The sequence below is a fragment of the Mustela erminea genome, chromosome 8 (genome assembly GCF_009829155.1).
Source record: "Mustela erminea isolate mMusErm1 chromosome 8, mMusErm1.Pri, whole genome shotgun sequence".
NCBI classification, from domain to species: Eukaryota; Metazoa; Chordata; class Mammalia; order Carnivora; family Mustelidae; genus Mustela; species Mustela erminea.
The window spans coordinates 8,996,039-9,012,959 of NC_045621.1; the positions used below are offsets into that span (position 1 = coordinate 8,996,039).

The 16,921-nt window shown below is 42.1% G+C and overlaps 1 protein-coding gene across 7 annotated transcripts in view; it reads right to left on the reverse strand.

The window, feature by feature from the left end:
• ANKRD44 (ankyrin repeat domain 44) overlaps positions 1-16,921 on the reverse strand; it is a 315,981-nt gene that overhangs the window by 77,306 nt on the left and 221,754 nt on the right. For all 7 annotated transcript variants that reach the window (XM_032354282.1, XM_032354278.1, XM_032354277.1 and 4 more), the window contains exon 16: positions 15,982-16,093. In XM_032354282.1, coding sequence (XP_032210173.1) covers positions 15,982-16,093 — 112 coding nt within the window. The remainder of the gene's footprint in view (positions 1-15,981; positions 16,094-16,921) is intronic.

The window sequence follows — 16,921 nt, forward strand, 5'->3', positions numbered from 1 at the left end:
GCAATTTTTAAATTTCAGAGTTACTTCTTTTAATCAACTATAATGTTCATCTAGATGATATTCCCAGGTTACCCTGTTTTATATTACCGTGTTAATTTGCTTTCTGCCTCAGTGCAAGGTGAAATTTATTTGCCTAGGGCAAGAGAGGTTTTATTTAGGGGGTAGGTAGGTTGGAGAGGGATGGAGAAGCTGAGGGACATGGTAATCATATGGTAATATGATTAAAAATTGTAGAAAAAGAGAACATAATAGATTTGAATAGAAAAATTATTAATTTCTTGATAATTAAAAAAATTGTACAATGGAAAAAGGTTTCTGCTTCAGAAAAGCACGTTGCTCACCTCAACACTGTGCAAACCAATGTCATATCCCTTTGTACACCATTTTTACGTTAAATTAGAGTATAAATTTCCCACTGTAAGCATCAATGAACATCTTAGTGGTTCTAGTGCTATCAAATATACAGCTTTAAAGAAAATTTCTAATGATTCAATTAAAGCTAATTTTGGTGGGATTCTGAAACACTAAGCACGACAGACTACTTCTAGCTAATGAACATTAAAAGAATTAGCACAGAGTCAAGTGAGTGGATAAAGAAAGCTGTTATTATTTTAAGCAAAATTAAAACAGATGGGGGAGACTGACACACGTGTTCAGATATGTGCCTGCCTCGCATTTAATCTTTTATGAATGGCTGATCCCAGATGGTGGGGGGATTCTGAGATACAGCAGCCATCTTCCTACTCCAGTGTATATGTGAGTTGTATCTTTTCTATCTAGTGGGTAATCCAAACGCCATCCAAAGGAAAGAAACCTTTCCAAAGCAGGCTCTCGGATACTTCCAAAATGAGGTGTTGATCAGTTTATCAAAGCAACTCTAAAGGTCCACCAGCATTCTGCATCATTCATTTCATTTCTGGTTTGGCTTCCTACTCCAGATCACACACATGCTGCGGTGCAGAAAGAAGAAAACTGAGACACACACAGCAAACACACTCTGCTGACAAGTGTCAGTGGACCTCTCGTTAACCACCGAACCCAGAAGGAGCTGTGCCCTCCTCTGAACTCCCACAACACGTCCCCTATACCTCGTCTGGAATATCGTATTTCATCTCCAAAAAGGATAAGAGTAAGAGAAACAAGAATTCTAACAGAGCAATTATAGTACTTTGTTATACTTATTGACATGCTGATTCCTGTCACTGGATACTGAACTCCCAGATACAGCAGCTTCTTCATCTTTGAGACCTGGCACACAACACAGTGCCTGCCAGGCAGGGGGAAGTGGTTCAGATACAGTAATACTGGCTACTTACACCCATCATGTCCACACACTGTGCTAGACACTTCACGTACGTGATCCCGTTTAATCCCCAGAGCAACCTAAGCCCTACCTGACAGATGAGGAAAGCTCATGGAAATGAAGGAAAATGTTTCAAGACTTTGCAGGTAGGTGATGGCAGAGCTGGCCTTCCCACCCAGGCCTGTGTGACGCAGAAGGCCTTGAACTTGCAACTATACCAAGGGCCCAGCTCCCATAGGCTCAGGCCATGAGTTGTGGGGTGGGAGGGCTAAGAAATGATCAGCAGCACCGATGTGGGAAGTGGCTGAGGGCAGACTCCACGCACTGGGCACAGCATGGGCAGCCCCTGCACCAACACTGGCGGACGGCGGTGGGAGCAGTGTCTTTTTATGGACATCTGTGTCCCGGTGGCTTTTTTGGATGTTAATGACAGGTACCACCATAGCAGCATGACTAGGAGAGAAGGGAACAGTGGTGTCCTGTAGTAGCCAAGAGAAGTGCACAGAGCTCATGGGAAACACGTCAAAGCCTTTTCAGAATGAACTGCAGCCAAAGCTTGGATGAATGCGAGGAGGTAGGGCCAGAGAAATAATTTGGCGATGGCTATTTTAATTCTATTATTACCATATGGGCAGCTAGGAAATGTGAGTGACATTTTGAGCTGATCATTATACAGTGTATATTTTACCTCCCATAGTCCCATACCCCCCACAGATTATAATCTCCTTGAAACTAATAGTCATGCCTAACATGTAACTGTGTCAGCACATTGCCCTGTAATTTACTCCGTATCTCCAGAAAGCAACCATCCTAAAAGGTAGCTAATGTAAGATAAGTCACATCTCAGAAGTTGTCCCAGCGGACCGCCAGATCGCTTTCCCTGGAATCTAGGAAAAAGAGCAGCTGTGCTAAGGGCTTCTCTAACTCCCGGGCAGGTTACCAAGGGTCTTCTGATTGAAAAGGCCCTGGGTCTGGAGTACAAGAGAACACATGAGGTCACCAGAGTTTGAGCCCATTGACTTCTACTCAATTCCTTGATTTTAATTTTATACTCAGGAAGAAGACTGCTGATTTAGTTGGTAAAAACTGGGTCTCCTATTTGGAAGGGAACATAGCTACGGCAAATGACATGAATCCCCTGGTCCTCTTGGGAGTTGGACTTTTCACTGTAAATTAATAATATTCTTGCTTACCAGTCTCATAGGACTGATAAGGAGGACTAATAGCATTTATGAACTCATAAAAGCAGCTACATTGACCCTGATCTCCAACCTCACCAACTGTCAGGACTATTATAAAGCCTTAAAAAGACCAGCACACAGGAAATACTAATTGCATATCATCTTTACTGTAATATTTCTTATGCTTTAAACAATATTTTTAAGGAGATAATGATACCAAAACCATGCTGCTTGTCTGAAATGATTACTTTGGATGATCTCTTACATAGTTCGTGTCACATCAATGTGAGGAATTAGAGATGCAAAGAAGATTGCTATCAACTAAGAAAACTTTATGGAATAAAAAAATAATTTTTGTGTAAAATAGTCATGTGTTTGGAAAACTACAAATTTCCAGGTCACTTGGATGGCTCAGTTGGTTAAACATCTGTCTTCAGCTCAGGACATGATCCTGGGGTCCTGGGATGCAGCCTCACATCGGGCTTCCTGCTCAATGGGAAGCCTGCTTCTCTCTCTCCCCCTGCCTCTCCACACCACTTGTGCTCTCTCTCTCACTCTCTCAAATAAATAAATAAAATCTTTAAAAAAAAAAAAACTACAAATTTTCCCTAGAAAAAATTCTATGAAGTTGTGACTATATTAAATTGCCTTCCCAGTGGCCAAGTGAATTTCATTGTTCAGTATTAACAAAAGTCCTTCCCAAGTGTGGAATGGCAAGGATTTAAGTCCAATGATATTACCACTTGGATTATAAGTATCTGCTCATACAAGAAAATAAATCTCAGTTATTGCTCTGTGATTTGGTTTTTCCAAATATCCCTTTCAGCTGTTACAGACGGCTGAGCCCTATACCCTCCTCTGGAATCTTAGAAAGGCTCTTTATTCTTTGTGACTATCATAACCTTATGACCTGAAGGCACAGGTGTCTATGTCAGCTCTCCTCCTGACTCCACAATGCTCAGACTTCCACATTTTCTGTTACTGAGTGAGGATCAAGAAAGAAGTGATTATTTTAGGGACCTGATCTAGACTTCACAAACGACAAGCCTTTGGCAGCTGCTAAGGCTTAGGTATCCTTGAAGAAACAATCTTGTTGGGAAGTCACTCCTCCCTCTGCTCCCCCTACCCCCCCGCCCCCAGGCTGGAAGGGGTCATTCCTGGCAGCTGTTCCTAAAAGCAGAGCGAGGCCAGGCTGATGGCAGCTGTTACAAAGATACTGAACAGAGATTCCAGAAGGAAGGCTGGGTCCAAGAAAGAGTGCTTTTATGAAAATATGTGCTAAAGTCCCGGGGCCGCAGTGGGATATACTTGAGAGCTGTAGCTGGGGTCATTTTACTTCTCACTAGGTGGATAATGCTGTAAGGCAGCTTTGTTCTCCTGACAGAAGAAGGAAAGACACACTTGTGGTGAAGACAAGGCTTTCCAAAGATGACACAGACATAACTGTTACTGGCACCGTCCAAGGTTGTCCCGCTTTCCTTTGATAAAACCTAAGACTGCACGCACATCTCGGTGATATCCTGGTTGGATGGCCCTGCCTTGGTGGGTGTGGAATTTGGATGTTCTCAGATAGCGTTAGCTTTCAGAGAGTGGAATTTGCCAGTCTTCCAGAGAGTACCACATAACGGTTAAAGCTTGAAGTTGAGAGTCAGATAAACATGGTTGGACTCCTGGTTCTGCATCACACCAGCTGCAGGACCCAGGGCAAGTTATTTGAGTTTTTCATACTTTAGGGTCTTCGCATGTGAAATACAGATAAAAATGGAGGTTCCTTCACAGTGCTGTTGCGAGAATTAAACTAGACAATGCAGGCACAGGGCCTGGGCCAACATGCTTGCAATAAATGCTCATTACTATGACTTTACTAAAAATAGGCAGAGTTGTTAAATTTCTCCTTCATGAGAAAGGCTTTTTTTTTTTTTTTTTTAAGAGAGGGAAGGAAAGGGGGAGAGACAGAAAGGTGGGAAAAGGGTCAGAGGGAGAGAGAGAGAATCTTAAGCAGACCCCCATGCCCAGCACAGAGCCTGACACAATGGTCAATGTCATGACCTTGAGATCATGACCTGAACCAAAGTCAAGAGTCAGACACTTAACTGACTGAGCCACCCAAGTGCCCTGAAAGGCTTTGAAAGAGAAGTAGGGTTTTGTTTTGTTTGAAGGATTGGTTCTTTCCAGGAATGAATGTCTGATGACTTTTTTTTTTTTTTAAGATTTTATTTATTTATTTGACAGAGAGAGATCACAAGTAGGCAGAGAGGCAGGCAGAGAGAGAGAGAGAGGAGGAAACAGGCTCCCTGCTGAGCAGAGAGCCCGATGCGGGACTCGATCCCAGGACTCTGAGATCATGACCTGAGATGAAGGCAGCGGCTTAACCCACTGAGCCACCCAGGCGCCCCGTCTGATGACTTTTTAATGGTTGATCCAAGTTCTATGAATTCTGGTGCCACAAATTTCAGAGAATCTCTCCTTTTTCAGACCTTCCTCGATTTCTTTCATCAGCATTTAGTACTTTTCAGGAGATAAGTCCCATATTTCATTTTTTTGGCAGTTGTCAATGATACTGCATCTTTATTATTTTTTTAAGATTGTATTTATTTATTTGACAGAGAGAGATCACAAGTAGGCAGAGAGGCAGGCAGAGAGAGAGGAGGAAGCAGGCTCCCTGCGGAGCAGAGAGCCCGATGCAGGACTAGATCCCAGGACCTAAGATCATGACCTGAGCCAAAGGCAGAGGCTTTAACCCACTGAGCCACCCAGGCGCCTCAATACTGTATCTTTAATTTGATGCCTACATGTTCATTCTGCATATATAACAATGCAACTGATTTTTGTTATATTTATTTTGTATCCTGTGACCTTGCTATATATACTATGAGTTCTGAGAGTTTTTTTCTTGATTCCTTGGGATTTCCTATGTAGACAATCATGTTATCTGCAAATAGGGAGTTTTACTTTTCCCCTTCTGATCCTTATGCATTTTATTTCCTTTTCTTGCTTTTTTGCTCTAGCTAGAACTTTCTGTACAGTGTTGAATGAGAGTGCTGAAAGCAGTCATCCATGCCTTGTTCCCAGGCTTAGGAGACAGCATTCAGTCTTTTACCATTAAGTACAATATTAGCTGTTTTTTTAATGAATTTGCTAGATGCTTTTTATCAAACTAAGAAACCTCCCCGCTATTCCTGTTTCTTCTGTGAGTTTTTAAAAAAGTCCATTCAAGAAGATGAATCTATTCAAGGTGTTGAATTGTCATAATTTTCCATGTCATTTAACATAATCATGTGATTTTTTCTTTTTTTGCGATTTTTATTCTTTAACCCATTAATATGGTGAATTATGTTGACTTTCAATTATCGAAATAGGCTTTCCCTATAATGATCCCACTTGGTCATGATATACAATTCCTTGTATATGTTACTGAGTTCTATTCCTTAATATTTTAAGGGTTTTTGCATCTATATCCCTGAGAGATACTGGCCTATATCTCCCCACCTTTGTTTGGTTTTGGTGGCAGGTTATTAGCTTCATAAATGAACTGGATGGTATTCTCTTCCATTTTTTCAAAAAACATCTTAGAGAATTCGTATTAATTCTACCTTAAATATTGGGTAGAATTCTCCAGTGAAATCATCTGGACCTGGATATTTCTTTTGGGAGAGTTTTAAAATCCAGTTCTCTTTCTTTAGTTCTTTTTAAAGATTTTTTATTTATTTGTTGGAGAGAGAGAGAGAGAGAGAGAGAGAGAGAGAACAAGCAGGGGGAACAGCTGATAGAGAAAGAAGCCAGCTCCCCACTGAGCAGACAGCCTGATGTGGGATTCAATCCCAGGACCCTGGGATCATGACCTGAGCTGAAGGCAGTTGCTTAACCAACTGAGCCACCCTGACATCCCTAAAATCCAATTTTCTAAGTAGTTACAGGGCTATTCAAATGATTCACTTTATATTGGGTAAATTGTGGTAATTTGTGTTTTATGATTAATTGATCTACCTCACAACTTTGTCAAATTTATGTGCATAGAGCTATCCACAATATTTCTTTATTATCCTTCTGATGTCTGAAAGGTCTCTAGTGACACACCATTTCATTCCTGATACTGGGAAGTGTGTCTTCTCTCATGCATGTGGTCTCTCCCTTTCTCCTTCTCTCTCTTCGGGTCAGTCTCTCTAGAGGTTTGTTATTAGTCTACAAAATAACCAGATTTTTAAGAATTGATTTTCTCCATTATTTTTCTGTTTTCAATTTTATTTCTTTTAGGTCCCATCTCTATTATTTCCTGTTTCTGCTTAGTTGGGCTTTATTTTATTCTTCTTTTTCTAGATTGAGGTGGAAACTTAGATTGACTCGAGGCTTTTCCTCTTTCCTACTGTAAGCATTTAGAGATATAATTTTTCATCTGTGCTAATTTAACTGTGTCTCCACATTTTGATTTGTTGCATTGTTCTTTTCATCCAATGCAATATATTTTTTTGGAATTCCCTTGATATTATTTGCTTTGACCCGTGGATTATTTAGGAGTCTGTTATTTGATTACCAAGCAGTGGACATTCTTCCTTGTATGTTTCTGTTACCAATTTCTAGTTTTATTCCACTGTGGTAAGAGAACATACTCTATATGATTTCAATTCTTTCACATTTATTGATGTTTGTCCAGTGGTTCAGGATATTTTGGTGAATGTCCCATGCGCACTTTAAAAATATTCATTGTTTTTGTTGGACAGAGTGTTGTATAACTGTCAATTAGAGCCTCTTGTATTATTGAGCTTTTCTATATGCTTCATGATTTTCTGTCTAGTTGTTCTATCAATTACTAAGAGAGAAGTGTGAGTCTCTAACTATGATTGTGGATTTCTCTTTTCAGTTCATTTGGTTTTGGTTTCACATATCTTACAGTTGTGTTGTGGTGCATATACGGTTAGGACACTGTCCTTCAGTGGGTTCCAGTCTCTACTAGGCTGCCTTCCCCGCACCGTCTCCTTGGGCTCCAGGCAAATTAGACTACTTTTCTGCCCTAACCAGGCCTGCCCAATGGGTCTTTAACTGAATAGGAAAGAAGGAAATAAAGAAGGAAAGAAAAAAAGAGAGAGGGAAGAAAGGCCAGATTAAATTTTTTTAGGCTTTTAAGCTATATTCTCTTTAAGAAATCTTCCTTTCTCCTACATCACTAAGTCCTTTAGAAGCTCCTATAGCAAGAGCAATAATTCCCCTTCCTTGAAGCCCTTAGTGCCTACTGTCCACCTGGAAGAAATTATAGAAAATGTGTATGTGTGTGTTGGGGGAGTCAGCGTATATAATTTTAGTTTGGTGGGTGTCTTCATATCAGTTTGATATATCAGCATAGGTTTTCAGATCTTGAGGAAGAAAAAAATGGAGGGGATATTGCAATAAAACGAGTTGGTGCTGGGAAGCAATCAAATCTAAAGAAAAGGCCAAACCACAGAAAAGTAAATTTTCATTTCTTCTCCCACCTGTGTCTCTTCTATAAAAAAAAAAAACAAAAAACAAAAAACAAAAAAAACCTTCCTAATAGGACAGTCATCATAATAGTTAGAAGTTTTAAGTTTGGGTAGAATTTAAGTTTTATCACTAAGTCAGGCTTAATCATTCATAAGTGTATTTCATTTGTTCAACAATTTTGGGTACCTGATAAGTGCCTGGCATTACTAGAACCTCTGTCTTATAAAGAGGTATTTAAATCCACATACATGGAAAGGATAATAGTTCATTCTTCCTTCAAGCTTGGCATTAATCTTCCCTAAAACAATGATGCTAAGCGTGTGACTTTGTACTGAATCAATGAGTCACAAAGTAAAATCACACACTAACTTTATTCTCCCTTTCCCAGTCCTGTGTCTAATCTCCTTTATGAGGCTACTTATTTTCCTGTCACTTCTGATAAAATCTTCAGCTAATAATAAAAAATCCTCTGGACACTTTAGCTACAAGTATAACTTTGTATCAGTAAACAGTGTGTCTCGTCCAGCGTAGTAATCACAAACACTGAATGCTGTTTAATGTTGAAGCTTCTCTCTGCCTCTCACAAAGCCTGTAGTGGGCAAGGAAGGAGGCAAGGCTGACTGCTTTGTCCCCAGCCTAGGGCTTCTCCCCACCCTCTCCTCATTGTCTGTCTCTGCTTCTGCCTCTTCCAGGACTGGGAGAGACAGGGGGAAAAGAGGACACAGATGGGGACATGGACAATGGACGGGTACCCTTCTGGCAGGGACATTCTCTATCCGGGATGCTAGGTAGGCTCTGAGCAACCCCACCACACTGGGACCTTCACCTGCAGCTCCCGCTCCCTGTGTGACTGGCCCTCTCTGCTAGCAACTCACATTCCCTCCCTGACCTGCCGCCCCACCCCAAGCATCCTGGGTCTCCTCACTCTTGACTAGGACCCAGGAGAACTCCAGGCCAACTCTGGCCCTTGGCGCACATTTGGACATTGGGAAGTGTATACTTTTGACCCATCACTGGTGGGGATGGAGTATTTCTTAAATGCAGACCTCTTTTTATTTAATTTCTGCCAAGCAAGCTCTGGTCAGAGCTATACAGTCTTTAGATTGTTATGTCAGTTCACCTAGTCCCTAAATTGCACAGGACACATATCCGGTATCCAAAAAATCTCCTCAGAGCTTCTGTCACTGGGCTTGGAGTCGGGAGAAATCATCTGTACAATCTGCTCTGGGGGGAAGGGAGCAGTAGTGGGATTTATAGCAGAGCTGTCCCCCTTACAAGCTGCCCTAGGATCTCCAACTTCCTAAATGGGTAAGGGGGCCGTGGGTTGAAACACTGGTGCTCCACTGTGAAACATGGAGGCAGTGGCCCCACCGTCCTGGGCCATCAACAAAAGTGAAAATGAAATTATTTTAGTACACCCCGTGGAATGATTCCTTCATCTATTGCCAAATACGTTCACAGTAAAGACAAAAAAATTTTTTTTCCTGCTGTATTACAAAGAAATAAATGATACACTTTGTCCTAAAATACTGTCTATTCCACTCTTCCGAACATAGATTCATGTCACATGCTGATTCCAATGTTGTGGCTTATATTTACATTTCTAGCCTAGCAGGCTGCCAGTGGCAGGAAGAGATCTGTGTCCCCCCCACCGCCCTTCCTTAATGAGAGTTCCCTGTAAGATTTTATGTTCTCTTCAACTAAATTAGAAGAAAAAACAAGACCAGCACTGTTAAGGTTTCCTCCGCCCACTGGAAGTCTGCCTGCTGGAAGGTCATATACACCTCTAGGTCCATCTCTAAGAAGTACCTCTGGGGACAGAAAAAAGTCATCAGAGACTTGCTTGGGGCTAGAGTTCAAGTTTGCTGGCTTTTCTTCTTCTCATATTCAGATAACGGCTTAGAAACCATATTCTTTTTTTTTTTTTTTAAGATTTTTATTTACTTATTTGACAGAGAGAGAGAGAGAGAGATCACAAGTAGGCAGAGATTCAGGCAGAGAGATGGGGGGGGAAGTAGGCCCCCCGCTGAGCAGAGAGCCCAATGTGGGGCTCGATCCCAGGACCCTGAGATCATGACCTGAGCCGAAGGTAGAGGCTCAACCCACTGAGACCCCCAGGAGCCCCAGAAACCCTATTCTTTTTAACTCTTCTCTTATACCCTGCTTTCTTAGTCTTGAGAAACTTAATTAGATTTTGCCAATAGAAGTACATTTTCTACAGAGCCAAGTGACAATGGTCCCCTAAGGTCTTGTGATAAACACAAGAAACAGCTCAAAACATTGAGTAGTTTATCTGAAAGCGGCATAGTTTCAGTGTTCGGTTGCCCAGAGAGAGTTATCTCCAGAGAATCCCAGAAACTCCTAGGGTAGACAAGCAGGGGCATTTGTCACCCCCATGGACTCTCACAGTTGAAGTCCAAGTTAGCTCGTAACAGAGAAAGGAGGAGAAGGTCCCAGGGAAGCAGCCAAATCGCAAGTAATTTGGCATGGTGTAATCTCAGACTGAACTTAATCACAGGCCTGGAGTTTTCAAACCATCTTTCTAAATTTCTGCAGGCAATTTACGTAATCATATTGGCACATACATTTTTCCATTTCAATAACAAAGCCACAAAGATCTTTATGTTCACAGACAAATCTCTAATATTGTAAAAGAAAAAGAGCACGCCAATATAAACTCACAAATCCCAAATAGGGACATGATTCTGTAATCTTCCCTTGCAGAGCCAGTACGAATGCCTTCCAGATAGAGGAAAGGGGAGGCACAGGGCTCTCCTTCGCCAACTCCCTTCCCCCACTCAGACATAAGTTGTATTCAGACGGGAGATGCTTTATTGGTCAAGTCTCTTCCATTCTGCTTTGCTATTTTGAGCCCAACTGAATATGACTTATCACAGCTCTCAGCACACATTCATGGGGAGAGTTTTGCTTGTACCCATAGTACATACGTTTTTGATCACAACCAGCTGAGAACGCTGGCCTAAGTAGGCAGACTTGGCAGAATCCTGGACCTTGGCTATTCTATCAAGGCTAAGGAGTTCATAGTACTTTCTGGAAGTTGTTTGCTTATGGAATGAATTCAATATAAATGTATATAAGGAAGTAGAGTGAAAACAATTAAAATAATTTCTGTTCCTTTTTTATTATAGCAGAATAGACTGAGCACAAAGCATGGTTTATAAATTCAAGCTTATGATCACAGCGAGGGGCCACAAACCATGAACGCCAAGGAAACCCATACCAAGTTAAATGTCAGAGTCAAATAAAATCTGCACCAAAATTAATGATGTGTATTTATCGATATGCATAATCACAGTAATTGCCCAACTAGATGAGGAAAGAGGCAAAAGATAAATTTTACCAACGTTCCAGATCAGCTGGCTCTGAAGGTCACCCACCGTCTCCAGTGCCACACCATCTCCCAAAGGACCAACTCCCCAAGGGCCCTGGTGTAGCAGCGAAGGCTCAGGGGCTGCAAATACCCTCTTCCTTCCACAGGCCAGACACACAGGCTAGGGAATGTGGCATCAAGAAATGACTCTCTGCATAATTCCTGCTTGGAGGCTCCGGGAAGCCTCTCAGAGGGACTGGAAACTTGTCTTTCACTGGTATAATTCCAGCAGAGTCGGGACCGGTCTGTTAAGAGGATGATGTCCCAGGAAGGCAGGGGTGTTTGTGGTAAGATGAGGGAGAGTACTGGCAGAGCAGTGGTGAGTCTGGGAAATGCACCTCCAAGTGCATACCGGCTAATTAGTTTGCTTCCCTAATGCCTAGCACCCACAGAACGGGAGTTTTCAGGACTGTGAGGGTATCGTGGTACAAGAAAGAGAGGAAGCAAGTATAAATCAGAAAAGGTGTCCCTCAAAAACCCAACTTATTGTATCAAGAACAAGCCCTATTCTCATCACAAGGAAAAAAATACTTTCTTTTCTTGTTTTTTCCTTATGATTTTATTTATTTGAGAGACAAGGGGGGAGGGATAGAAGGAGAGAGAGAGAGAGAGAATCCCAAGCAGATTCCGTCCTGAGTGTGGAGCCCGACGCAGGGCTCAATCTCAAGACCCTGAGATCGCAACTTGAGCCAAAATAAAGAGTTGGATGCTTACCTGACGAGCCCCCCAGGTGCCCCTTCTCTTTCTTTCTTTCTTTTGTGTGTGTGTGTGTGTGTGTGTGTGTGTCCACATGAGATCGTGGATGATCACCAGTCTTACTGTGGAAATCATTTAACAATATATGGATGTCAAGTCTTTATGCTGTACACCTTTTTTTCAGTTTTTTTTTTTTTAAGATTTCTTTATTTTAGAGACAGAAAGAGTGTGAGTTGGGGGATGGCAGGGGGAGAGGGAGAGAGAGACTCTCTAGCAGACAACCCACCGAGAGTGGAGTCTGATGCTCCATCTTAGGACCCGAGGTCAGGACCCGAGTGGAAACCAGGAGTTGGACGCTCAGCCGACACCCGGGTGCCCTGTCACGCTGCACAGCTTAACTTTACATGTGGGACGTCGAGTATATCTCAGTATAACTTAAAGAAAAAAATAATTAAATGGCATTTCTGGCACGTGAGAAACACGCAGTAAATGCCACGAGGGGTGGCCCCAGCCACTCCCAAAGCCATTCGCAGCTCTTGAGCCGGCAGTAAGACAGACAGCTGCAGCGGTCTGGCTCTGCAAAGTCAGTCTGACGGGAAAGCCCAGCATTGTGTTTTGTTTTGAGTGGGAGGGGGCAGGTCCAAGAATGTCGGTACCTTGTTTAGGATCTCTGCTTAGCTGAACCACACCCAAGAGGAATTTTAGGATGCATTCCAAAATGGAAATAGACAGAACTTTCCATCCTACCGCAATCATTTGGGGTAATGGGGGGTATTTTCATCCCATTTGTGTTGTAAACCCACTCTGGTTCTTTCCTGAAAGTAAATGATGACATTTCTACCAATCTATATCAATAATCTGACTTTTTTAGTTGATACTACAAATGAAGATAAATGGATACCTCCCCTACCTAATTTCAAATGTCTTAAAATTGCCAAGAATAATCATTTCTTTGTAAATTACACAGGGCAAGTTTTGATATAATCAAAGAGGTCATTTCATTATGAGACAGAACTTCAAAAAACCTTCTTGTGGACAGAAAACGTTTTCATTGGAGAACAGAAATAATGGCCCTGAAATGGCTTTCGAGAAAAAATGAAAATAATATGCAATATATTATTTACAGAGAAAGAAAATGTTACAGGATAATCATTTTCAGAGTTACTTGCGCTATGGGATTAAAGATAACTCCTCAAAGTACTTTAAAACAGCAAAGTTATTAAGACTATAATAACTTTGTAATAAAATTTCATATGTCCAATTATGACACGTGTTTTTCATAGAGAAAACCAATTAAAGACAGCTGTGTCTTAAGTACATTTTGGACCGCAGGCGCATAATGGGTCTTAACAACAGTCAGCCTTCACGCTGCCACTGATTACTAAACACACACTTTGTGAGGAGCCTTTCTTACGTGGGACCTAGACACAGAGTCCTGTCCGGTGATAGGTCTAGATCCCCTCCCACAGCAATGCTGGATTTAGAAGGCAGAAGGGATGTTGTCTTCAACCAGTTCCTACCAAGCTTTTGCTCTGTGCCGAACAGCCTTGGGGGGTGGGGGAGTTCTGCCCTGCACTGGGAGGGAGCGTGGTAAACATTTCTTGTTAAATCGGGAATCCCAGTTCAGAAGCCTGCCTCTTCCACTGGCCAGAGCTATGTCTTTGGTACAAACCACTTACTGTCCTGTGGTTTGGTTTGCTCTACAAGATAAGGAACTGCCCCTTGGCTACTTGTGGTTCTCCATGAAGGTCCATCTTATAGAAGGCTATGGAATCACTAGCTTTCTACGTCTTCCTATGGAACTGGGTGGTTTTAAAATACGTCTGCAAGTTCTTCGACACACTTCCCTTTGAAAGGTGGAGTCTAATTTTCCTCCCCGGAGTGACCCTGTGGGACCTTCCAGGCTAGATTATTAAGAGCGATACTGTCTTTCTCTCACTCATTCTCGCTCTGGTTCCCCCCACTCTGTCCCGAGCGGAACGCTTTTGGATCCCTGAGCCACCATGTGAGATATCCAACTACTCTGAAACCACCAGGCTGGAGAAAACCACATAAAGCAGCCCCATAAAAGCTATTTAAATCTTACAACCCAGGTGATTGACATATGAGTAAAGATGCCAGCCCCAGACACTGTCTATGACCTCAAAGGATACGTTTAGCTGGAACGACTAAGCTCAGCCCTTCCTGAATTCCTGACCCACAGAAACGGTAAGAGATATGAAATAATGACTTGTTTTAAGCTACTAATTGTTGGGGGTGGTTTGTTATGCAGCCGCAGTAACTGGAAGAGGACGTCGGACGGAATCAGAACGAGAGGGACAACAATGCCGCCCCAAGGTCAAACAAGGAAACCTTCAGCATCCACAAGAAGCTCAGGAAAAAAGACTTAGAAGTCTTCAAGAATGATGAGGGCAGTATAATTCACCAATAAATGCCACACAAAGCAGCACTGGAATAATCAGCTCTTTTTTTCCAATCACACCTTCATTTTCAAATGTCTATGAACATTTTTCCACATCCATGGCTAAGAGAAAAATAGTAAGAACGACCCTAACTGGGGGCACCTGCGTGGCCCAGTTGGTTGGGTGTCCAACTCTTGGTTTCATCTCAGGTCATGGTCTTGGGGTTGTGGAACTGAGCCCCGTGCTGGGCTCTGTGCTCAGCGGGGGGTCAGCTTGAAGATTCTCTCCCTCTGCGCCACCCCACCCCCAATTGCATGCACAGGCTCACTCTTTCTCTCTTAATAATAAAACAAAAAACAAAAAAACAAAAAAAAAAAAAAAGGAAAAAGAAATGACCCTAAGTGGAACCACTTAAACCTACCAGCAAGGCCAAAGGTAAAGGAAAGTGTCAGGACATCATTCAGTCATTTCCATGCAGGCACTGATAGAACTGCCTGCTGGTCTTCCGCCGCATGCCTTCCGTCACAGACTGGGTAGCTGATAAAATGCAAGTGTTTTCCAAAGTATACTTCCCAGCAACTCGGAAAAGTAGGACTACTCCTTTGAAAAGGACAAGGAAAGAGCTGGAGTCCAGTTAGAAATGTGGCTCCTACCACTGGCCCAAAGTTAGAGAGTTGTGATAGCCTGTGTGTCCTGGTGAAACAGACCTACGGGTGAGGCTGAGGAGATATCAGTGGTGGCCTGTGGGCAGGATTTAACCACAAACGCACTCTTTCTTCCTGGGCCACTCAGTGTTTCCAAAACTGGAAATTTCATATAAAAAGTCTAGATTTCTAGTTTCTCTTGAAGCACCGGACTTCGGTCCTGAGTGTGACTTACCACCTGATCTCCATCCCTGGAGGACAAGCTGTTTCTCTCTTTAGAAAGAGCATGTCCCATTTGTTGCAATTCCCCCACTAGTGCTCTAGACTTGGGCTCACTTCACTTGTTCACTTTACATTTCTGTCCCTATGGTCACCAAAGTTTTTGTCTGGTGACCTATACCAAGAGAAGGGCTTCTGACTTAAAACTTCCAGATGATTTTTCATAACTATAGGTTTGAAATCTTTGGTGCTGCTGTGCCTTTGCCAATTTCTTTCCGTAAACTACACATGTGGGACCATGACAAGCATATCCCTAATGGTTATGTAAGTCCTCCTACAACCCTATTGAACATTAGGGTGATCAGCGTGACTTCAGAAAAATATACCAAGTGTTTCTGATACATCCAAATTATCTTTAAAATGCAAACTGTCTGTACAGCAGTCAAGCATTCCGAGTCCAGATTAATATAGAAAAGAAGCAACTGCCAGTCTGCTGTGGGATGAGCATGGACAGAAACAGAGCAAGGTCAACAACATATTGTAAAGTAAGACAATGGAATTACTTACCACAGACTATCTTCAAGGTAATTTCTAATGAGAACTTAATTGGGTAGTGGGGGCATTTCTGAGAGATTGAGACCGGCATGTGCAGTGGGTGTTAGAGAAAACAAAACAAGACAGAACAACTCACCAATTCCAGACATTGTCTGTGGCCATAGGCAGCAGCGTAATGTACGCTATTGTAACCTTCCTTGTCCCGGATCGATGGATTTGCATCATTTTGAAGCAGAAATTCTAGACATCTGTAAGTATAAAAATGAGGTTTTATTTCAGAAAAACATCTCTAGACCAGAAGCAATACTTAATGTAGATATCTTCCTATTATGAATGTTCCACAAAGCACTTTGTGAATTTAAGTGTTTCTTTAAAAATCCTCCGGCAGTGAGGGTTTATGTACTGGAAGTTTTATGTGTGTGTGTGTGTGTGTGTGTGTGTTTCTGTCTTAGCTTCAGCTTAAATTAGTCATTCTAGAATTCAGGAAAGGCTTTAGGAAGAAGAGGGTGGTTAAGTTTATTGGGAGGGGGGAAGAAATTATCCATGACTATCTCCTTCCCACTGAGTTGTTTTAAGGTCATCATCAATATTGCGTATCTATCCAACACAAGGCTCATATCTGGACTCTGTTCTATTAAAACGATCCAATTGTCTCCTCCTGTGTTGATAACACAATGTTTGGGGAATTTTTACAGTTGACGTACAATGTTATATTAGTTTCAGGTCTACAACACAGTGATTTCAGAATTCTCTACATTATGCAATGCTCACCACTCTAAGTGTGGTCACCTTCTGTCACCACACACCATCATTACAATATTATTGACAGTACTCCCTATGCTGTACCTTTCATCCCCATGATTTACGTATCTTACAACTGGAAATGGGACCATGTAAAGCCCTTCACTTTTCCGCCCAACCCTCCACCACTTCCCTTCCAGAAACCATCAGTTTGTTCCCTGTACTTAGGAGTCTATGTCTGGTTTTGTTTGCGCATTTCTTTTCTTTTTTAGATTCCACACATAAGTGAAATCTTAGGATATTTGTCTTTCTCTGACCTGTTTCACCTAGCATAA